Source organism: Wallemia ichthyophaga, assembly GCF_000400465.1.
Source record: "Wallemia ichthyophaga EXF-994 unplaced genomic scaffold scaffold7, whole genome shotgun sequence".
Taxonomy (NCBI): Eukaryota; Fungi; Basidiomycota; class Wallemiomycetes; order Wallemiales; family Wallemiaceae; genus Wallemia; species Wallemia ichthyophaga.
Genome location: NW_008806280.1, coordinates 517,508 through 539,633, shown reverse-complemented (window position 1 = coordinate 539,633; position 22,126 = coordinate 517,508). Strand labels below are relative to the sequence as shown.

General features: G+C 44.8%; 13 protein-coding genes across 13 annotated transcripts; 8 read left to right on the top strand and 5 right to left on the bottom strand.

The window, feature by feature from the left end:
- Window positions 1–161: 161 nt before the first annotated feature.
- Window positions 162–2,174, top strand: J056_004366 (Retrotransposable element SLACS kDa protein; the record flags this gene model as incomplete). Its single annotated transcript, XM_009269567.1, has 1 exon — window positions 162–2,174. The coding sequence occupies one exon, from the start codon at window positions 162–164 to the stop codon at window positions 2,172–2,174; it is 2,013 nt and encodes a 670-aa protein (XP_009267842.1).
- Window positions 2,175–2,943: 769 nt separating this feature from the next.
- On the top strand, window positions 2,944–3,913 carry J056_004365 (Transcription factor 7-like 1-A; the record flags this gene model as incomplete). Its single annotated transcript, XM_009269566.1, has 4 exons — window positions 2,944–2,950; window positions 3,024–3,222; window positions 3,271–3,312; window positions 3,361–3,913. The coding sequence occupies 4 exons, from the start codon at window positions 2,944–2,946 to the stop codon at window positions 3,911–3,913; spliced, it is 801 nt and encodes a 266-aa protein (XP_009267841.1).
- Window positions 3,914–4,024: 111 nt separating this feature from the next.
- Window positions 4,025–5,107, bottom strand: J056_004364 (uncharacterized protein; the record flags this gene model as incomplete). The annotated part of the gene is made up of 2 exons (XM_009269565.1): window positions 4,025–4,893; window positions 4,939–5,107. The coding sequence occupies 2 exons, from the start codon at window positions 5,105–5,107 to the stop codon at window positions 4,025–4,027; spliced, it is 1,038 nt and encodes a 345-aa protein (XP_009267840.1).
- Window positions 5,108–5,449: 342 nt separating this feature from the next.
- Window positions 5,450–6,187, bottom strand: J056_004363 (uncharacterized protein; the record flags this gene model as incomplete). The annotated part of the gene is made up of 2 exons (XM_009269564.1): window positions 5,450–6,021; window positions 6,073–6,187. The coding sequence occupies 2 exons, from the start codon at window positions 6,185–6,187 to the stop codon at window positions 5,450–5,452; spliced, it is 687 nt and encodes a 228-aa protein (XP_009267839.1).
- A 406-nt stretch (window positions 6,188–6,593) lies between these two features.
- On the top strand, window positions 6,594–8,730 carry J056_004362 (Carboxylic acid transporter protein-like protein; the record flags this gene model as incomplete). The annotated part of the gene is made up of 12 exons (XM_009269563.1): window positions 6,594–6,652; window positions 6,702–6,719; window positions 6,768–6,788; window positions 6,839–6,879; window positions 7,004–7,034; window positions 7,086–7,311; window positions 7,358–7,379; window positions 7,429–7,506; window positions 7,553–7,663; window positions 7,709–7,962; window positions 8,011–8,254; window positions 8,309–8,730. 12 exons carry the CDS (start codon window positions 6,594–6,596, stop codon window positions 8,728–8,730), a joined length of 1,527 nt encoding a protein of 508 aa, XP_009267838.1.
- A 301-nt stretch (window positions 8,731–9,031) lies between these two features.
- On the bottom strand, window positions 9,032–10,952 carry J056_004361 (putative NAD-dependent malic enzyme 3; the record flags this gene model as incomplete). The annotated part of the gene is made up of 3 exons (XM_009269562.1): window positions 9,032–10,514; window positions 10,566–10,654; window positions 10,701–10,952. The coding sequence occupies 3 exons, from the start codon at window positions 10,950–10,952 to the stop codon at window positions 9,032–9,034; spliced, it is 1,824 nt and encodes a 607-aa protein (XP_009267837.1).
- A 299-nt stretch (window positions 10,953–11,251) lies between these two features.
- On the top strand, window positions 11,252–12,256 carry J056_004360 (uncharacterized protein; the record flags this gene model as incomplete). Its single annotated transcript, XM_009269561.1, has 1 exon — window positions 11,252–12,256. One exon carries the CDS (start codon window positions 11,252–11,254, stop codon window positions 12,254–12,256), a length of 1,005 nt encoding a protein of 334 aa, XP_009267836.1.
- A 35-nt stretch (window positions 12,257–12,291) lies between these two features.
- On the top strand, window positions 12,292–12,919 carry J056_004359 (GPI mannosyltransferase 3; the record flags this gene model as incomplete). The annotated part of the gene is made up of 3 exons (XM_009269560.1): window positions 12,292–12,615; window positions 12,660–12,788; window positions 12,827–12,919. 3 exons carry the CDS (start codon window positions 12,292–12,294, stop codon window positions 12,917–12,919), a joined length of 546 nt encoding a protein of 181 aa, XP_009267835.1.
- Window positions 12,920–12,959: 40 nt separating this feature from the next.
- J056_004358 (GPI mannosyltransferase 3) lies at window positions 12,960–13,816 on the top strand (the record flags this gene model as incomplete). The annotated part of the gene is made up of 2 exons (XM_009269559.1): window positions 12,960–12,979; window positions 13,027–13,816. The coding sequence occupies 2 exons, from the start codon at window positions 12,960–12,962 to the stop codon at window positions 13,814–13,816; spliced, it is 810 nt and encodes a 269-aa protein (XP_009267834.1).
- Window positions 13,817–13,911: 95 nt separating this feature from the next.
- On the top strand, window positions 13,912–15,061 carry J056_004357 (uncharacterized protein; the record flags this gene model as incomplete). The annotated part of the gene is made up of 6 exons (XM_009269558.1): window positions 13,912–14,080; window positions 14,124–14,392; window positions 14,451–14,559; window positions 14,613–14,713; window positions 14,763–14,879; window positions 14,927–15,061. 6 exons carry the CDS (start codon window positions 13,912–13,914, stop codon window positions 15,059–15,061), a joined length of 900 nt encoding a protein of 299 aa, XP_009267833.1.
- A 48-nt stretch (window positions 15,062–15,109) lies between these two features.
- J056_004356 (Nuc-1 negative regulatory protein preg) lies at window positions 15,110–15,760 on the bottom strand (the record flags this gene model as incomplete). Its single annotated transcript, XM_009269557.1, has 2 exons — window positions 15,110–15,583; window positions 15,623–15,760. The coding sequence occupies 2 exons, from the start codon at window positions 15,758–15,760 to the stop codon at window positions 15,110–15,112; spliced, it is 612 nt and encodes a 203-aa protein (XP_009267832.1).
- A 294-nt stretch (window positions 15,761–16,054) lies between these two features.
- J056_004355 (Negative regulator of sexual conjugation and meiosi) lies at window positions 16,055–21,517 on the bottom strand (the record flags this gene model as incomplete). Its single annotated transcript, XM_009269556.1, has 7 exons — window positions 16,055–16,354; window positions 16,405–16,468; window positions 16,558–19,165; window positions 19,669–19,794; window positions 19,842–20,961; window positions 21,008–21,207; window positions 21,256–21,517. 7 exons carry the CDS (start codon window positions 21,515–21,517, stop codon window positions 16,055–16,057), a joined length of 4,680 nt encoding a protein of 1,559 aa, XP_009267831.1.
- A 139-nt stretch (window positions 21,518–21,656) lies between these two features.
- Window positions 21,657–22,067, top strand: J056_004354 (uncharacterized protein; the record flags this gene model as incomplete). The annotated part of the gene is made up of 1 exon (XM_009269555.1): window positions 21,657–22,067. One exon carries the CDS (start codon window positions 21,657–21,659, stop codon window positions 22,065–22,067), a length of 411 nt encoding a protein of 136 aa, XP_009267830.1.
- Window positions 22,068–22,126: the final 59 nt, after the last annotated feature.

Here is a 22,126-nt window from a genome sequence, read left to right as displayed (position 1 = left end):
AAATGCTTGTTCACCTAAGCCTCGGTACCGCGAGTCGAGTCTTGGGAGACAAAGCCGGCATACTTCCAGTGACGGGTGAGGTTATAGATCAGCTAAGTAGCAAACACCCTCAAGGTGAACCTAACCCTTTCAAGGGTATCAACGGGTATCGTTCGGGTCTTATGCCAGCTGATGGGGATAGCTTGGAAGCGATGAAAAGGATGAACACATCGACAGCGGCAGGACCTTCTGGCTGGACTTACAGTCTAACCAAGGAGGCGTACAAGGTGGATTCATTCAAGCACTTTATGGATCTGCTAGTGCGTCTAGTCGTACAAGGTACAGCCCCCGCTCAACAGATGCTCTGTGCCAGCCGACTCATCCCTCTTGCAAAATCGGATGGTGGTGTCCGTCCAATAGCTGTCGGTGAGATCTTTTATCGTCTAGTTATGAAGGTTGTTATGCGTACATATTTCAAGCCGTCCTGTCTCCATCCATATCAGCTTGGTGTAGGTACAAGTGGAGGCGTAGAGCCCATCGTGCTTGCGTCGCAACTGCAAGTCGATAAGGATGAAGGACAGTACAAATACATGATATCGTTGGACTTTCGTAATGCTTTCAACACTATCGATAGGAAAGTATTAGCATCCGCAACCTTCAAGCATTTACAGCCAATCACCAAAGCAGTCAAGTGGGCTTATAATCAACCTAGCTCACTCCTAGTCAACGGCGATGATACGCAGGCGTCCCTTCAATCCAGTCAAGGCGTTCGGCAAGGTGATCCGCTTGGCCCGCTACTGTTTTCGTTAGCGGTGAAGGATACACTCCAAGACTTACAAAAGATACTTGGTGATAGGGCAATGGTGCTTGCGTATCTCGACGACGTGTACCTTTTTGCAACCGAGGATGTCATGGCAGACGTCGAGGAGTTCTTCGCCAAGGTAACTTGTGGTCTACAGCTTAACCGCTCCAAGTGTTCGGTGGTATCATGGGACGATGTGAGGCAACATGGGCGCGAGATCCTGGGATCCATGGTCGGGCCGCGTGAAGCACGTGCAGGCTTCCTCCGTTCCAAGACTGCTCAAGTTCGTTCCAAGGTCGAAGCACTAGACGGTGTTCATTCCCAACATCAGCTCTTGCTTTTACTTAGATGCATTCAAGCAGAGCTACGTCATTTGCAGCGCAGCCTCAGGACTGATGACATGTTGGAGGAATGGAATGTGTTGGATACGCTTCTTCATGAAAAAGTGAAGAAGTTACGTGGGTCATCACGTCGTCAAGTCTTGGACACTTGGATCATCGGCATTCCTCAGCGCTATGGAGGTTTGGGTGTACCGTTACATTCAGACGTGGCTCCCATGGCGTATGCTTCGATGATGGAACAAGCTTGCGTTACGTTAGAGGCCATTTTTCATCAACGTAGTGGTCCGTATGAGACTTTAACGCTGCAGCGTCAACGTACTGGAGCTTTTTATGAGTTGGAATTCAACAAGAAGTTTGATACACTTAGCCGGGATCAGAGGAACGTCGTGCTGGATAGCCAATCAAAGCTGGGCCGGAAATGGTTATCAACAATACCATACAACAAGCAACTGAAGCTTTCGGACACTGAGATTTCGTATGCGTTACACATTCGTACTCTTTGTCCTGGTAAGGATAACAATTGCAGGAAATGTGGCATGGAGAATTCTGTAGGCCATGATGATATCTGTAACTCACGCGAAAACCTTAGGACGGCTCGGCATGATTATGTGAAAGGCCTTCTTATGAGATTTCTTGCAGCAGCTCCCGCTTCAACAATTACTCCTGAGCCAGCTGTAAGAAATACTCATTTAAGAACGGACTTTCGGGTAACTGGCCCAGCAGCGTCTAAAGGGAACTCGTGTGAGTACGACCTTACGATAATCGCCCCTACAGCCAGTGTGAAGACGGCAGCGACCCACCTCAAGAATCTTGGCCCATTGGGTCGGTACAAGATGGAGCTGTCGTTTTATGAGCGTGAAAAGGTCAACAAGTACGGGGACCTCACTGATACTTCCTTTGTTCCGCTTCTTCTCACTGCGGGGGGTTTCGTAACGGATTCTTCGAATGAAGTGTTTCAGAAGTGGCGAAAGATAACGCCGCATTATGAAATGCTTACAAGACTGTTATCATTGGGCCTTATACGCGCAAGGGCAGCGTATTTTGAGTTCTAAGCGATCATTTGGATTACCACAAATTTTTCATCTTTTTAAAGTATTTTAGAAATAAGACAAATTGTATCGACAATAATTAAATGCTTGCTAACCTAACCTAACCTATAAACCTAATGACATCATGGTCGCTATGAGAACAATGAGAATAAAGAACAATGAAGATTATGCATGATTATGCACGAGGACAATGAAGATAACGAGACAATGGGAATAAAACCTAGAATTCTAAACTATTTAAACGACTACTTTTTCTTTTAATACATCTTAGACTTAATTCTTTTATTAATCTCAGCGCCTTGCTCTTTGTGTGCAGTTTCACCTCACAAAGATCAAGACGTTTACATATTCAAACTAGCTCAATGGGAGTAACTGATATCGAAAGGTTGCAGGTTCGAGCCCTGCGTCGGTCACCACGGCCGGCTGGCTCAATGGTAGAGTATTCGACTACGGTTATAATTTTGCCCTAAGTACATAATATACTTGAGTTTATAATTTTTTAAAATTATTGGACGATGTTGTTGTACCTTTGCTCCACATTATTTTTTGGCGTATAATGCTCTGGATCGGGTCGTTTGATTTAAATTTCAGCAATTTGTTGGCTTACGTTATGGTTGGGGTAGCATGGAGGTGAAGAGATTTCACACACGGCAGACCTAGATACTAAGACATGCAGAATGTAAGCCACTCGCATCTCACACACTCCTCACACAGTTGATCAGCGGAAAGGGTCACTTACACCTTTAGCGTTTGTAATGCTTAATAAGCGAAAATGCACTGTGGAATAGCTCATGTGTATTTAAAATCTCTTACTGTGCCTTACGGGCATCCTTTACTGCGTCACATGATTAGCAATGTCCGAGTACTTGCAAGCTTGGCCTGAGTTTGATACTTTGGGTGATTACGCGTTGACTTTCGATGTACTTGGAGACGCTATCGACGCTGGTACCCACGGTGCTCATGGTGCTCCCGATGAACCCGTCGCACCCACACAGGACAAGCCACCGAAAAAGAGACGCAGGAAAAGAAATAGTATCACCAAACCGTTGAAGTGAGTAAGCAACCTCCACTCTCATTACGTCCACTTTAACCAGCACAGCGCTTGGCTAATATTTCGGAACGAATTTCAGGACAAGCTGAAGTAAGTGAGCGCAAAAATCGATGGAAATATTAGCTAATGTAACTGCAGAGCTGAAGGATGTGAAGTGAAGGCCGTCGGCCAAGTTTCGAGTTTGGCCTCGGCAGAGTACTCCAAGCTCACGAAAGCGCAGCGCGACCGTTATAACTATTTGGCGAATATCGAGACTGAAAACCACAAGCTCCAATACCCTGGCGTCAAGCTCACGCGTCGCGCAAAACCAAAAAAGCAAAAGCAGAAGGAGCAGGGGCAAAAGCAAAAGCAGGTGGAGAACGATCAGGAGTGTGTAGGAAATAACACACACCTTGAAGATAAGACAAACCGTTGCACAGAATCTGCCGTTCCAGATGGATTGTCCGGCATCGACAAAACTATCAGCGCGATGCTTAACGACTTTTCCATAGATGATATGCATTCACAGCCAGCAAATGTTCAGATGGTAAACTCTTGCCAGGTGGATCCATCTCAGCTTCGCCCAAAGCTTTGGCCACCTAAACCACGCTCAATCAAGCCACCTGAGACGGACTATAACGACACGCCCTTTGGATGCTTTGCCGATGAAGACCCACCAAACTTTGAGCGCTCGTACTCTTTGATTCCCTGATTCTATCACGCTCGCTTAGTAATTAGCCAACTCTCTTTTCATTAAGTAATATAAGCCATTAAACCATTAATTCATGAGTACATTCGATATAAATACATTGTCTTTCTTCAGTTAGCCAGGTGGGGGAGATGGAGCGTATGGAGGTGGAGACTTGACGAAGGTGACTGAGGCGGGAGATGATGGCTGCGATTGACTTGCCGGAGGCGAAACTAGTTGGGATGGGGAAGGGGTTTTTCTGGGCACCGGTGTGACAGACTGTGGTCGAAAAGAAGCATGACTTGATGAATGTGATAATGGACTTGCAGCGCGCTCAGTTGGACTGGCAGTACGTTCATTTACACTCCTGACACTACCTTGGGAAGCTGATTGCGGCAAATTAACGCTCCCAAGGGAGGAGGAGCGCGGCATGATTGGTGCAAAATGAACAGTTGGCGGCGATTGTACGTAAGGTCTCCTTGGTGGTTCAAGTCCACGCAAGTCCCCCTCGTCTTCAGGGGCTGGTGTCGGAGGGAGATCTTGCATGGTGTTGACGGTGTTGGCGCTGTTTATGGTGCCAAATTGGTTGTTGCCGCTGTTGACGCTGTTCATAGCGCCAAATTGGTTGATACCACTGTTGACACTGTTTATAGTGCCAAATTGGTCGTTGCCGAAGGTGCCGTGAGTGTTAAGGGACGTACTCCGAGGCAGGATTGTGTATGTGGGTGGAGGCGTAGTGTCGTAGTCACCGTAGTTTAATGAAGAGTTGGCATACGGCTCATTGTCCACCAGCTGCTTCTCCTTTTCGCTCTGTTTGTTTGGAGCGTTGCCGAGCATTTCCAGCTTCTTCTTCCTTCTCATGTAGCGAACGACGACGGCAGAAATGATGATGATTGCGACGATACCAATGGTGAGTGAGGGTGCGAGAGCTGAGGAATATTCGTTGTGATTCTCGTTGCCATGTTGGTGCTGGTCGATTTTTGGCTGGTCAGAGTCAGGAGGGTCTTGGATATTGTTAGTTTGTTTTGGATGTACAAGGTAAGACTCACTTTCAGGGATATTGAAGACATCGTCTGCTTCATCTTCAGATTGACCTGCTTGCTTTTGTGTTTCACTATTGCCGGTGTTACTTGAACCCATCTTCAAACCCGAGCCTTCAAAACCATCTGGGAGAGTTGCTTGCCTGTTTGACAACTTTCTGCTTAATTTCAACCGCATCGATTTGCGATGATAGGGAAAGTAGAGTGAGAGGCTAGTGTTTAGCCTTTGGACTTTGGTATGAATACGTGCCTAAGCTAAGCTGAGGAAATCTCAATTAAAGTGAATGAATGCCAGATTTGCCACATTTTCTAGAATTGAGTTGTCGCTCTTCTTTTATGTACACGCTGCGAGAAGTCATATCTATCCAATCTAATCGAGCAAGGTAGACCAGTGTGATAAATAATAAAATTCCGTGTAACAAGCCTGATTTATACAAATAATACCGGTAAACACCTAATCGCACTTGGTGGTTTTGTTCACATAAACGAATGTTGATTCATAATAAATTTAGTACATGCATTAATTTCTCATTGTTTCTTCAAATGGCGTATACGTCTTTGGTGGGAGTACCATATTTGGATTAGCCACACTTGATCGATTGCTGCCTGTGCCCGCGTATGAATTGGCACGGCTATTTGATGCGGGCATACTCGTCACAGATGAACTTCTAGATGGTATTTGAGAGCCACCAAATCTCACTGTCGGCGCCGTGAGTGAGTAGTCAGAAAATTCACGGTTCTCGTCGTTGTCGCGATTTCCGTTAATAAAGTCCTTTCTCGTCGGTACGGATAAACTGCTACTTCTGGTATATATTGGCGGTGGACTCTCTATCCTATCAAACATGTCACCCTTGTAATCCTTGTCTGTTGAGCTGACTGTCTCCACCTCGAGCTTCTTCTGCTCGTCTTTCACGAATCTCTTTCTCCTGCGTGTCCAGTACAGAAGTGCCACTGCGACAAGCGCGATCACGATGAATATCGTCAGCGTCGGCGCAAGTGCTGACTTGCCCTTATCACTCAGCGTGTCACGATCCTGTTCTTGTGAGGATTCTTGTGAAGATTCTGGCTCAGGTTGTGATTCGCCTGTCGTAACTGATCACAATGTCAGTGATCGAGGGTGACCTGCTGACTATGACAACTCACCTGCTGAGCTTGCCGATTTCTCCGTAACATCTTGGCTGCTCGGATTATTCTGCGGGCTTGGCCAGTTTGACTGCCATTGGCCAGGTTGGGCTTGTTGGCGACGAGCTGGTATCATTATTTTTACACTTTTTCGTTATTGAGACTGTTCAATGATGCTGCACTTACTGTAAAGAGGTCGGAGCCTTTGCCATTTAGTAGAGGAATGCATTAGTGCGGGACCCTACTCCAACCCCTCAAACAGGAAGGTAACCAGCGGACCAAATAATAGCGCAATGAACACGTCAACTCCACCCATGTCCTCTTATTAATGTTGTCAGGAACTCACTCGTGGTCAAATGGTTAAAACAGCCCAGCTGATTGTCAGACTATAAATGTCCGTGGTCCGTTCTCCGTTCTATTTAAATACAACGACGAGAGCTTCTTTGTTTTTGTCCCACACTTTCAATCAAATCCATCTTACGGCGAAGCCTCAACCAACCTACCAATCTACTTAGCAGCGACGAGCAACAACAAAAGCAACAATGGCTAAGATCAAACAAGCAGTTATCGAGCACTTTAAAGTATCGAAAAACCCTGAACAGTGAGTGTCCTTGCTATCTCCGCGATATCCCAGCTAATATCGTATATAGACAGTACAGCTTGAATCCGTGGGTAAATTACATTTAGTTTTTATCCCCTCTTACATGACGGTTCAGCTTCAAGGTCTGCAAACATATGTGAGTCAATTCCATTCGTCAAGTCTCGTCATTCTTACCAAGACTCTCAGCACTTTTCTTGGCTGGATGCAATACTTGAGTGCATGGCTCTGTAAGTGTCACAAAGGTGCGAAAGAAGTCTGTAAGGCTGTAATTGATTGATAGTACACCTAAATCAGCCTCCGATTTCGTCGCACTAAAATTTTCTTAGACAATTTTCTGACATAAGCACGCAGGTTGGTTCATGGACGCATATGATTATTTCAGGTAGGCTGGATTATCGATTTGCGTAATGTCCGGCTCACATTAGTGTTACAGTGTTTCATTGTCTGTCACCCCGCTTAGTGAATATTACGAGCGAGACACAACGAGTATCACCACCTCAATGACTCTCACGCTTCTTTTGCGTTCAGCTGGAGCACTTATTAGTGGTCTGATTAGTGACAAGTTCGGTAGACGCAATGTCTTGGTCGTGACGATGGCGATCATCGGTGCTTTATCTCTGGCAACTGCGTACGCAAAAACGTTCTCGCAATTCTTGGCAGTGAGTTTGAACATTTATGTTTACACTTAGGCTGACAGTGCATTAGGTCAGGTCTCTTTACGGAATTGGTGTGTTTAGACAACCTCCACTCCCTCCAAACCATCTCACATTAAGTAGGAATGGGTGCCATTTTCGGACCTGCAAGTAGTATTGCACTTGAGTCTCTTCCCTCTGAGGCAAGAGGTCTTTTCTCGGGTGCGTCGGTAGCAACTAACAATATATTTCTAACAAAGCCAACCAGGTATCTTCCAACAGGGTTATGCAGTCGGATACCTAGTTGCTGCTGTTGTAAACCTGGGATTTGTGCCGGGATTGCCTGATAACATTGGATACCGTGGTTTGTTTTACTTGGGTGGGTTGTGTCTTAAATTATCAACACCTCACTCACACCTCACAGGTGCTGGTCTGTCATGGGCAGCAGGTATAATTAGAATGTTTGTCCCAGAAAGTGACACGTACAAGGCAGCCAAGGCACGTAAGAAGGAGCAGATCGAATCAGGCGATTATCAGCAAGTGTCTTCTAAGACATACTTGAGGGAAATCTGGAAAATGATTAAGAACTACTGGATTATGGCTCTTTACTGTTTCTGGGTGATGACATTATTCAACTTTTTCTCCCACGCCTCACAAGACCTTCTCACAAAGATCTTCGTGAGTGTTCAACTGATGTATAACACCCACCTCTTACCAGAAATACAGGAAACTGCAAAATGTAAAACCTCACATGATGCAACACTCCTCACTATCATTGGTAACGTCGGTGCAGTCGTTGGTGGTACGATTGCCGGTGCAGTGTCGCAAAAAGCTGGTAGAAGATTCACGATGGCACTATTTGCCGTAATTGCGTGTGCATTTATTCCACTCTGGGTCATTCCAATGGACTTCAATTCTTTGGCAGCCGGTGTGTTCTTTGTTCAATTCGGTGTACAGGGCGCTTGGGGTGGTGAGTTTGCAAATTCTTTTGCTATCATTTGCTAATTTGATTAATTATCTTCAGTCATCCCAATCTTCTTGCAGGAAGCATCGCCACCAGCATACCGTTCTCTGTTCTCCGGATTGACGTATCAGCTCGGTAACATGGTATCAAGTGCCTCAGCTCAAATAGAAGCCAGAGCTGCAGAAACAAGAACAATCATTAATTGCAGTGGTGAAGTTATCGAAGATTACAGTACGGTAGCAGGTATTTTCGTCGGAATCATTGGAGCTCTCATTTTCATCACCGCTCTCGCTGGTAAGGAGAATCTCGGTAAGGATATCGAGAATGCCAAGACTGCTGGTGAAGCCGGTGCGGGTGATCACGAGGATGACGAGGTCGGACCCATGGCCAACTTTGACAATGACAGACAAATGAAGAGAGTTGGAACGGATTCCATCTACTCCACTGAAAAAGGATCAGTGATGCACAATGAACGTGTTTAAAGGGGTATAGAAGGATTTTTCTTGTCAACGGATGAAAGTTTTACTCTCGCACGCTCTCACTCTCAAATGTATTTGTTGATTTTTGTAAACTATGGAAACATAAATGCGACTTAATTGGAAAAAATATTCTTTTGTGCCTACGTTGAGGCCCATTACTCCGAGTTTCCAAGAATGCATAACCACATATGGCAAAGTATTTATTAGAAAACCTCTAGAGAAGCAGGAAAAGATAGTATTTTTGGTATATAAGTTTATGCAATAATTCTATAAACGTCCGTGGAGTGTAATTCAAGTAGAAATTTTAATCACTCGTTAAATCCTCCGGTTCTAACTCTAAAGGTCTATAAACTGGATCCCACATACCAAATTTGATATGTTCGATGATAGCATCATCATCCTTTTTAAGATTAATATTGGCAACGCCTTCCTCCATAGCTTGCCTGACGACAGCAGCGGCGATCTGCAAGCTAACTTTTCTAACTCCAGCCAAGTCAGGCAAGAGTGGTGCATCTGGATCCTCCAATGCAGGTGACGCACTAGCTAAAGCTTTAACACCAGCCAAGATCATACCTTTGCTCATCTTTGATGATCTGGATGCAATAGTACCTAAACCTAAACCAGGGTAAATGAGTGCGTTGTTTGCTTCAGCAATAAAGTAATCTTTTCCAGTGATTGGGTTCTTGGCAGGTGGGAATGGTGAGCCTGTAGCAATTAGAGCTCTACCGTCGGTCCACTCGTTGGCATCAGCTGGGTCGACCTCGACGAGGGATGTAGGGTTCGACATTGGGAAGATGATTGGCCTTTCCACATGCTCAGCCATCGTCCTGATAACATCTTCGTTGAATGAGCGTGCGTTGGTAGAGCATCCAACAAGCATGGTTGGCTTGACTGCCTTTACCACATCGAGGATGCGCAAATTAGGTTGCTCTTGGATTTCTCTCGTCCAATCTCTAACCTCTTCGTCATCGCGAGCGTAATCATGTTGACTACCCTGCAATCTAGGATTGCTCTTGAGAAGAAGACCGTCTCTGTCGATGCACCAGAATCTGCTATTGGCTTCCTCTAACGTGAGGCCATCGACTTCTATCATGGCATCTCTAATTTGGTTTGCGATACCCATACCAGCGGTACCTGCACCGTAAACGACAATTCTTTGATCGCAGAGTTTAGATTTAGTGACACCGATAGCAGACATGGTTGCAGCAAGAGCAACAGCACCAGTACCTTCAATGTCGTCATTGAAACATGGCAATACGGGCTTGTAAGTTTCGAGGAGTCTTGCGGCGTTGTTCAAACCAAAATCTTCAAAGTGAACCAAAGCACCTGGGAAGAGCTCCTTGATGTTCATCATGAATTGATGGACAAAATGATCGTATGCAACGCCCCTAGTTCTGACGTGCTTGTAACCCATGTATAGAGGGTTGGCGAAGAGAGTGTGGTTGTCAGTGCCAACGTCGAGTACAACAGAGAGAATGCGGTTTGGATCAACGCCAGCACCTGCTACGTAGAGAGCAGCCTTTGAAGTGGAAATCGAGATACCACCGACACCCTGATCACCGATACCAAGAATACCTTCACTGTCGGTAACGACGACAATATCGAAAGGTCTCTCGGTGTCTGAATTTTTCATGCCTGGTGGATATTTGTAACGAAAAGCGGCATTGGCGTGTGATTGGAGTTGCTCTCTCATAGTGTGAGCAGTGGGTAAACTGAGGAAGCAACCAATAGGTCTTCTAAAGAGATCTGAGTATTGACTGACAGCTTCACCGACAGTTGGAGTGTATCTGGGGAGTAAGCCGAGTGAGCTAAAAATAACAGCCAATGAGAATGCTCACAATACCGGTAGCATTTCCTTGAGCCTGCTGCTAACCAAGGCATAAAACAGAATTTGATTTTGGTCTCTGAGTGAGGCTAAGAAGGCGTGCTGTGTAGGTTTTAGAGACAAGACATGGCTGAAGGGATGAAAATACCTTAAGGATGTTGCTTGGCTGTCTCTTAAACTGAGCATAGGCTCTAACCATTTGCTTCTCCAGGCTGTGTACATCGTATGGGATGTGTCCGTCTACCTGGAAAATCTCTCTCTCTTCTCTACTAAACGCAGAGCCTTTATTGAGGACGGGCTGCTGAAGCAAACCAGCGCCCTTTAGAGATGTCCTGATTGGAATGAGATTCTTAGTAGACGAGCTCTGTAAGCGCTTCTGCTGTAAAAATCTCCTGTGCATTCTCAATCCCAGTTGGTTGGCGTGCTTCGAAAAGCGTACGAGTCAGAAATCACGAAAAAATTAGAATTGTAATAAATGACATTTGTTGTTTTGATGATGGTGGTTGCCGTTAAAGGATTCTTTCAAGCGGGTATTTACCGTCGGTCGGTTTCGCCAAGTTAAGCCACTTGTCCCGTTAAAGACGCGAGGTGAGATTTATGGAGGAAGAAAAGGGCAATAGAAGTGATTTCTACGTATTCTTTGTATATTCATAAGCAGTGGTATGAATCCACACCGCGTTTCTTAGCTTACACGCCACCATGTTCAATCTCGATGTTTATAGCTACACTCGGCTAATAACTCACTCAGCTAACCTTAAAGAGATTTACTTGAATGCATCCACAGATCAGCTCATGGTACTCGCATGCGTATATAACACTATCTGGACATATAGCATTAGTGAGATCACCTCAAACGTCTCACAGGTTGATCGCGTATGGACAATTCTCCCGCTATTATACACCGTGATTCCTGCATTCGATCTCGCTTTTAAAACTTACCTTCAAGCACCCCCTTCAATTCCACTGACTTCAATTCTCTATTCAACCGTAAATCAAAGAGCCCTATTGCTGCTCACATTACAACTTATTTGGTCCGCGAGGCTAACATTCAACACCGCCAGAAGAGGTCTCATGGCTTTTGCTTCGGAGGACTATCGATGGCCCATTGTGAGGGGGAAGTTGAACTGGTGGCAATTCAAGCTTCTGAACCTCTTCTTCGTGGCGATTGCACAGAATATTCTCCACTTGATCACAGGTATCCCTGCACTTATCATCGCCAAGACCCCGCAATATGACGTGAATCGCAACGATTATCTCATCTTTGGATTGGGTGTTGCCAATATCACAGCCGAGTTCATCGCCGATAATCAACAATACGCTTATCAATCTTGGAAGAGAGCTTCTTCTACAAAGATAGCAAGTGAAAAGGATTTACTCACTCCAAAAGAGAAGAAACTCTACGCAGATGGATTCAACAGTTCGGGCTTATTTGCTATCTCCAGGCACCCAAACTTTGCATTCGAGCAGCTTAATTGGTGGATTTGGTCGTTGCTGGTTGTTCTAGGAACCAAATTGGACGGTGTAGATCTATTGAGCGTCTTCATATCACCACTGTCTATGTCACTTCTGTTCGAGGCATCTACCAGACTCACAGAGAGTATCTCTTTGTCAAAGTATCCCTCCTACAACGAGTACCGGAATCACGTCGCAATGTTCATCCCTCAGTTCACCCTACTCAAGAAGATTTTTAACAAGCTCATGTAATTTATTTATTATCGCCTCCTTGTCTTCTTGCTTCCATGTTGATAGTAATCCTCTTACTGAGACTAATTCTATCTCTGTCTACACGTACCTACTTCCAACCAGATGAATATTTCCAGTCTCTAGAAGTCGCACACTGGATGCGCTATGGATTTGGCTATTTGACTTGGGAGTGGGAAAATCGAATCCGTTCTGTAGCCTACCCAGCCATCTACGCTGTTGGATATACCTTAGGTGATTGGGCGAATATCCCAGTCCAAGTCACTCCAAAGATCCTCAACGCTTTATTCGCGGCTATACAGGATATCGCCTTGATCGCCTTTATGAGGAGAGAATACGGCAATGAGAAAGCCATGTCTTATGTGGGTCTCTGCCATCATAGGACACGTTCCTTATACCCAACCAGACTCTGCTAGCCTTCACCAATGTCTATGACCTCTATACCCGACATAGATCTTTATCAAATACCGCTGAAGCAGCTTTGACTAGTGTAGCTTTGTTTTATTGGCCCTTTCGCAGGTCTAGCAGAGGGCAGGTGATGTGTATATGATCAACACTTCTGACACTGAACAGCAAATTCCAGTTAACCAAGTCGCTGGTGGTGATATCTTTAGCGGCGGCAATACGCCCGACCAACGTACTCATATGGATACCCCTAGCGGCTGATTTGTTGATAAGAAGAACCGTTAACCGACTAAGCGCGCTCATGTTGGCAGTCGGAGTAGGGTGAGTGATGTGTTACTACCTATATCACCAGCCTAAAATACCCACAGGCTATTTGCTCTGATTTCCGTTGTGTCCCTCGACTCTATGGTATACGGCTCATTCACAATCACTCCGGTGAGATTCATACAGAGCAACATAATCAACTCGGTGTCGCATTTCTACGGAACGAGTAGCGCGCTCTACTACGTTACACAGGCATGGCCGATTCTCCTCAACACGAGCATCGTCTATACATACAAAGCGGTGGTCGATATGCGCACACCTACCGAGAAAGCGCTGCGAAATACTCTGATATTTGTCACAGGTGTTTACACGCTCATCGCACACAAAGAATGGCGCTTCATCCAGCCACTCCTACCAATAGCGATGGCGTTGACAGCATCGCGGATGAATTTGAGTAAGAAGACAGTCAAATGGTTGGCTGTGGGTGTGATACCTGCGCTCTATCTCCTCACCACACACATGCGCGGTCAAGTAGAGGTATCTGAGTGGGTAGGGGAAGTTAGTGGGGTGCGCAGTGTAGGCTTCTACATGCCGTGCCATTCTACGCCGTGGCAGTCGCACATACACAGACCCGACCTCACCCTCTATGCTGTCCAATGCGAGCCCGGTGGATACAACGAGGAGGACGTCTTTTACGCGTCGCCGGTAGAGTTTATGAGAAAGAGACATCTTGAGGATGTCGTCATAGTCTTTGAGGCTCTGCTCATCGATTATAGTGATTTGCACGCTGAGTTGCTGAAGCAATACGAGGTCACTTTATCCCTCTTCAACACGGTTTTGCATGAGGATAGCAGACGACGTGGTGATATTGTTGTGTTCCGACGGATGCATTAGCTAATAAAATTGTTTGTATTGTGTGATTTGTGCTTGGTGCTTGGTGCATATAATCCAAACCTTTGCAACTCGTCTCCTAACAACACCACCAACTCATGTTCCGCCAATTAGCGCATCGAGGTGTACAGGCACAGCGACAAGCGAACGTGAGAAACATATCGAAGAGCATCGCAAAGAGCCAGGGCTTGACTGCACACAGGACAGGCAGGCTTGCAGTGGCTGGAGCCACATCGATGCTCCTCGTGCTCGCCTACTACAGCCACAGTGGGTCTTGAGAAGATACTTGGCGCACCTCACAACGCCCCAGATGCAGATGCAGATACCATCAGATTAGACACCCCCAACACCCCGACAAAGCCCATCCTGGCCGGCGTATTACAAGACCTCGAATCACACTTGAGCAAAGACAGCGATACCGGGGTGAAGTTCCCTAATGAGGTTGCGAGTGTACACGACAGCGGAGCGCTCAAGCTGCTTGGCTTGGGTGTGCGTACCGTCTCTTTCCTCAGTATACGCGTGTATTCGCTGGGTATATACGCCGAGGAGAGCGCACACTCAGCATTGTCTGCCGTGGAGGTGGGTGGCGAAGCTGTCCACGGACTGCGCATCCCGACCTGACTTAAACCACTCCCAGAACGTCAAGGAGAAACTCACCAGGACAGCCTCGCAGGATAGCGACATGGTTGGCGAGAAACTTATGGAGAGGCTGATCACCAGCCCATACACATTTGCAGTCAGGATCGGTGCGTGGAGGATTAGACAAGACATGCACTAACTTGCTAACTTGCTGACGCAGTGCCCGTGCGCAACACAGACTTTGGCCACCTCAGAGATGGATTCGTCCGCGCTGTTCAGGCGCGTATGAAGACATCACAGCTGGGCGCTGAGGAGTCGCAGGTGAGTTTCCACACCCACATCGGCATTCACACTAATACCCCCCTCAAAGCAAGTCAACGAGTCGCTGCAGACTTTCAAGTCATTTTTCCCTCCAAGCAAGGTACCAAAAGGCGATGAACTGACTTTGACAAAGACAAGGAGTGGCGACTTGGTGTTGTCGTACAAGGTGTGTGTTGTGTTGTGTGGTGAGTGTGTATCTAACAACATTTATAGGGAGACACACTGGGACGACTGGACAGCAAATCAGAAGGCGTCAAGTTCATCTCCACGCAGCTCTTGCTGGCGTACTTTGCAGACAAGAACCCGATCTCACCCAAAGCCAAGGCGAGTGTTATAAATAGACTGTAGAGTACAAAAATCAATCTATGTATATTGGTACAAATTTATGTATTAAAATCAACTCAGTCGTCGACGTTGCTGTGGTGATTCGGTGATGTCTTGGTGGTTTGGTCTCGATTGCGGAATGATTTGTGGTTTTGAGTGGGTAGGCGAGCAGGCATAAAGAGTAATAGCGTCGTCGTTAGGTGTGTGTATATCCTCATCACCATCACCCCCACCAAGCGTATAGTTGGGATGGCTATTCACTAGATTCAAGTAATACTCTTCTAATTGCTTGTTATCGCAAGTGAGATTCCAGTCGATAATACGCAAGAACTCCCTCTCCAATAAATTCAACTCATTGAGTGAAATACCGCCAACCTTGGAGTAATGGCTCGCCGTGCAGAAAACATCGCATAGGGCTTTAGACGAGACGGTGATAGCAGTGATGATGAATCTGTGTACTGTCAAGCTTGTTATAGTCAACTCGGGTAGAATTACGCTTATTCTATCAATGTAAATGAGTAGAATTAGTAAACAGCAAGGCTTGAGCTGGTGTAAGCGTGAGAGTTACAATAGCACACCACCCACATCAGTATTCGTATACTTATGTATCCTACTGAGATAATCGTTGATTGATATTCCCGGTGCTCCCCTCGAATGAAATCTAGTAAGCTTATTTCTATCTAGCGGTAATTGATCATTATGCTGCACCAGCCTAGACAACATGAACCCAATCAGCTCCAAAAGGATATTCGTATCAACTCTCAAATAATTTTTATTTACTTCCATCTCATTGTGGGTGACGATGGGTGATGGGTGATACGTGCGTTCTACGCGACAGAAATACCCCCCAAAAGATATAAAGTACAACTTTTTTTTTATTCATCATGTAGTGGTGGTTACAAAAAATTTAGAAAAATAAGTTTCAAGTTTCGTTTTTCTTATTTTTTCATCTTTTTTTCAGTTTAGTTCATTTCATTGGATCAATTTCTTGTTCAAGTTGTACCTTTGTTATGTGCACTATCTCTCACTATGAACATGTCCAAACGGTAATCCAACTAGCCTTGCAAATGGCCTGCTTGATTTCGGCGCTTGCTGGATGTGTTCAAAAGTCTTTGTCGGTTTGTGCTTGTTATACGATTTGCTCGTTTGTTGGCTATCGGTCTCCAATTCTCTTGTTGGTTGTTGTCTTGACGCAATCGCTCTTTGTCCGCTCTCGTTTGCTCTATGCGTCGACGAATTGGTTGCCGATTTGGTGGCTTGATTGGCACCTTGGTATCCGTTGTTGTTGCCTTTTGTTGTTGGCTTGTGAGGACCGGTCTGCGTTTTTTGTTAATTTCTATTTCGTCAATTATCCCACCAATACTCACCTTAAAACTGGACGACTTGTACGGTACTTGCGATTGCATTTTACGTAATTCTGCTTGCCTCTGCCTGAAGTAGTGTTAGACCTATTGGCCTTTTTACTATCTACCAGTTTGGAAGTATTCCGTCTCCAAACTGGCAGTGGCAACTTAACGCACTCATTAGCATTAGCAGTGGTAGCATCTTTGTTTGTATTTGCATTCTCATTCACGTTCCCATTGTTATAAACTTTCTTCTCCCCATATCCTATCTCTTTATTATCTTTTTCCTTTCTAGCAGCTGGTGGTCTGTAAACTCCAACGGGTTTGTTAGGTGCTTCCTTCGATATCCCACCTTGAGCAGGTGCTGATGTATTCAAAGGTCTGAATCCCGGTTTACTTGGGGTAGTAGATTTTGTTGGACTTGTGTGGTTTGATGGTGTTGAACCATTTGGTGTAACATTTCCACCTCCACCTCCACTTTGATTCGCAGCTTGTTGCCTTTTTCCAATTCTATCCCTACGTTGTCCATATGAATTCCACGCAGTTGCCATCGTTGGTGTTGTCGTGTGTTCGAAACTTTCTCTCTGTACTTTAGTTGGTTTGTTCTTCTGGAATGACATTGATGATTTTTGTCCCGGTGTAATGTCGTCCCTGTCTTCAAATTCTAACAAGGCAGACTTGTTTGGTGACGATTTTGTCACTCTTGGAGTAGCTTCTTCAACCATTCTATTCATTTCGTTTTCAGATTCCAATTTCCTCTCCGGCATTGGTAATGGAGAAGGTAAAGTGTCATCCAAATCTGGATCAAAGTCTTCATTTCCTGTGGCAACCTTGTTAAGTCTAGGTGAAGATGTGTTTGCAATCTCTGAAAAGTTGTTGTTAAGTACATCTGAACGAGACAGCTTGACAGGTGATTGTGGTCTTGATGGTATATTCAAGGGTGTAAAACTATTACCAAGTACAGCTGGTCTGATGGAATTTGATAATGGGCTAGGTTGGTTTGGCAATTCTACATGCTTATGTAAATCTCTTGCCCATCTACCAAACTCTCGAGCACCAACTCTATGATGATCTTTAGTCTCTTCACATAAGACATTCTTTGCCAAAAATTCAGCTGCTGGTTCAGTTAAAGCAAATGCACCAGTCAAGAACATTTGAGGATCCTGGCAATAGTAGTCGAATGACTCATCTGCTTCAACACTTGGTTCGCCCCATGGATTACGCTTAAAGAGCATATTGAGGAGTACTATACCAAGTGACCATACATCAGCTGGTTTTGGATTGTAAGTTGGGTTAAGATTATTGCGACATTCAAACGCCATATATGACTTGCTGCCACAATCAAAGTCAGATGACTGAGTATCGAAGGTGGAAAGACCAAAATCAGTTAGCTTGCAAATAACCTTTCTCTCCTTTTTAGTTCTACCATCGCCAAGTTGAATGACATCCACACCGTCAGTCACAATAAAGTTCTCTGGCTTGATATCTCTGTGACTTATACCGTTATCATGACAAACTGCCACAGCTTCACACATTGATTCGAACATTCTTGAGATGAGTCTGAGTCTGGCTCTACCTTCCATAGTATTTCTTGTGTCAACATTTGCCAACAAAGAGGGAGTTGAAGGAGTTTTGTTGCCTACTCCACCCAAATATTTATCCATTAGAGAGTGACCGTTTCTAGCTAAAGGAGTAGCAGCTAACGTGGAGGCAGAAGGAGTCATTTCATTGGACATGCTGACTTCTTGATCAGATTCTTCATCTAAATCCAGACTAGATTCATCTAATCTACCTTGTAACCAATAGTAAAGATCTTGACCTGGACAGTACTCCATCAACAAAAATAACCAATTGGAAGTTTCAAGTGTGTGATAAAGCGTGACAATGTTTTGGTTTACCGGTAGAGATTGATGTATCCTCGCCTCATACATTTGAATTTCAAGTTGAGAATCATCCAGATTCTTCTTTGATAAAGCCTTTAAAGCAAACATTCTTGGTTGTCCACCCTTGTTAACATTTTTGTTAGGTACGCCAGATAATTCGAAATCATCCTCATCTGAATCGTGATCGGATTGAAGAATTTCTTTCATCGCGTAAACAGCAGCGTAAGAGCCAGTACCTAATTTTTTAACAACTTCCATCTTCTTTGGTCTGTCAGTTAATCTTTGTTGAGTTTGAGTGCCTAATTCAACAGATCTAACAGGTTGACCTTGAAAATCGTAACCTTCACCAAAGACATCACCGAGTTTAAAAATATCGCAGCCTTGATCATCGTCGCTGTCTCTTTCGTCACCGCCTTCATCTGACCATTTTGAAGGGTAGTCACTGAGAGAAGACCTTCTAGAAGAAAGACGAGATTGAGCGGAACTAGAGGAACATCTAGAAGAGGCGACGCTACCAGCCAAGGACAAAGAGACAGCGAGAGCCATAGATTGCCTGTGGGTTGGGGAAGTAACAGAGGCAATGGACGAACGTGGGCTATGAGTGATTGGGTTGAGAGGTCTCTTTGCTAGTGAAGGTGTGGCTGGTGGAGAGAGAGTTGCGTGTACAGCTAGCGGGGAGCTAACGACGGCGTGTGAGAGAGATGGAGAAGGGGCTAGAGTTGCAGGTGCTGGTGAAGCTGAACGTGGAAATGGTAGGTAAGATTCAGAGGAAGGAGTAATTGGAATTCCTGGGGCTGCTTGAGCTGCTGATTGCCTGCGATCGAAATGAGAAGCTTCGTGGATAGAAATGAATCGATGAGCAGGTGAGGCTGGAGGAGAGGAAAGTTGAGTTGCGGATGAGTCTGTGTTAACCGTTAATGACGTAACAAGTGTTATAAACCACGCCAACTCACTCATTTGCCTAAGAATTAAAGAAAAAGAGAGATACGTTGCTTAATCGTTAAGAGGGAGATTGACCAGTATTTAGCCAAATTTCAATTAAGAACTTGACTGGTCAATTAATTTAGTTTATTATGCAATTCAAGCGCTTGATGGTGGTTGTGTCCAAGGCATTCTGATTGCGCAATTCGTTCGGCATTTCAATTAAAATTATTTTGAGATTTTAAATATTTATATTTATTCATAGAGTCTATATGTATTTAATAGAGCTATATATCCCTTTTTCCACTTTCCCCCTATTTCCCCTATCTTCATATCTGCCCCAACAGTCTTCACGTATCTAAATTGGTAATTTAATTTATGCATAATTCGGATCAAGTGAATATTTCAACTGAAAATTTCTGTAATTTCTGTAATTTCTACAATACCTGATCAATTCTCTCCCCTCTATTCTCCCCCTCCTCACTCTCCTCACTTACATCCTCCCAATCCTGCTCGTCTTGATCAAAATCTTCTATTATATTCTCTATTTCATCTTCATCTTCTGGTACCAGCATGTTGGCATTATCTTGCATTACTTCCAGTATAAAATCTGAACTTTCGTTAAAATCTTCACAATTCATGCAATCGTACACGCACTTCTATGAGGATCCTCATTTTCAGGAGACTGCGGATCTATCCACTTACTACTATCATCCACTTCACCTGCGAATGAAAGAATTCTTATGTGTTTCGCCACTCCAATTCTCACCGCATTGAATAGTAGTGTGGCGTATGTAGACATGACAGCATCAGAGTGCACCGACATGTAACTAATCGGCACTGGAAGTTGTGCGTATGAGTTTGAAGGTACTGTTTGTATTGGTGGTGCTGTCGCTGGATTTAACAACTCTCCTTGAGGTGGTAAATGGAGGATATATATCCTATCAGAAACTTCGAATAGCACCTTTCCGTGCCTCACACTTAGCCAGCCTCCGAGATCAAACCTCGAGTCATCAGTCTCCGACTCAAGTACGCTGACCGTTTGCGATGCCAATGAGGGTGTTGCGAGTGTAGCTTCCCAATCTGAGCACAGTACTAATCTACCTGACCTACTTATTCCGACAAAGTACGGTCCATCTATCATACCTGCTCCCCAATCGTCACCTTGAAGACTTGCCATTTCGTGCGTTCTAGGTCTCGAAGGTGGATTTTCTTGGAGTGTTCCATTTCCGAGTCGTGTATTCTCGACATGCTGACTTGGAGCAGGTATATTCTCAGTACCAGCGCTACCACCTGGCATTGGTGGTTGAGGGTGATGGGCGTGGAAGTAGTTAGCAGGAGTGAGATTGCTTTCCTGAGGTGGAAATGTACCCATCAGTCTACCATCAGTTTTGCTGTGGAAGTGATAGCCATTTGTGCCAATCGAGAAGACAATAGCAGCTGGACACTGATCGAGGTGACCAATTGCGCCTCGTTCGATATCAACCTGACGGATTAAACTAGGTGTGCCTGATACGTCGTAGAGATATCCGTGACCTTCACTAGAAACAACGGAGAGGTGTGGGTAGTCTAATTGAAAACCTCTAGTCTCTCTTTCATGGGGTAGAATGGCAACGCGAGTGAAATGACCACGATTCTCTGGGAGCATCTCATCATGCTCACCTCTATAAGCATTTTCAATGTCATTTCTCCTCCAAACCTCCAAAGCATTTCCAAAGCGATCGATACAGAAGTGACCATTGGAATATTCGAGGTGTGCGTGCGGGCGTACTTCTTCCTATGAAGGAGTGAGTGAGGTGACATCTGAAACAAGAAATTTTTACCTCTGGAATTTCCCATAGAGCTTCTGAAGTATTTAAATCAAAGACTTTGACTCCACCTTGATGTGCAGTGATGACAACGAAATTCAAATCAAAATCCGGCTTAAATCTCCAAGTAAGGGTCATACCAGTGTTTACGAAACGCTCAAAAATCTTTGGATGATTAGATTTGATATTAGATTGAACTTTATTGTCATTGATGACTGAATATGGGTTTAGTTTTAATGCGTGAATATAATTATATAACTCACAAAGATCTCTCCAATTATTACACTTATCGTATCCCCCGCCAACGCTCTCAAGTGTATTCAATGCATCCTCAAACAATCTACCTTGTTTATCTCTAATAAGCGTGAAAAGAACTTCCTCGTGTACGTCTACAAATGTGTTCCAAGATTTACTGCATTCACGCATCGCTGATAAACTGCTAACATCTAATTCTGATATTATGCGCAGCACAAGCTCTGGTGGGAATGCTACAAGCGGATCCTGAAACCTCGTCATCGTCGACATCATCGTCATCGTTCAAGGGGGATATTACATTATAATATTCTTTATTTTATTTTACAATTGTATTTATATCTTGGTGTTTGGGTTTGGTTTGGTGTCTGCGTGTGTGCGTGTCGCTCTCTCCACTCCCACTGCCATCCAAATGCAAGGACACAATGGCTGCGAAAGGATCCTCAATGGGATTTTAGCAATTTTCATTCCAACTCTCAGCGTCGCTTTTGTCACTGGCTGCTCAACCAAAGGTGCCACACACGTCCTCATCAACCTTGTTCTATTTGTCGTGTTATGGATACCTGCGGTTATACACGCCTGGTATATCATACACCACTACCGCAATGGTTTTTATGAGGATGAGCCGCCTAAAATTGTCTATGTCCAAGGCGCACAGCAGCAGCAGCAGCAATCACACCAACCACAGCCACAGCCACAACCACAACCACAACCACAACCACAACCACAACCACAGCCGCCCACTCATCCCCAAGACTACTCCCTACCTTCTTACGACGAAGCCAATCAATCCAGAAAACGCCAAGGCGATACCAAACTGTAATTATCCCATGTATCTTACTTAGTAGTACTTCATTTATTGTTCCTTTGCTTTTACAAATA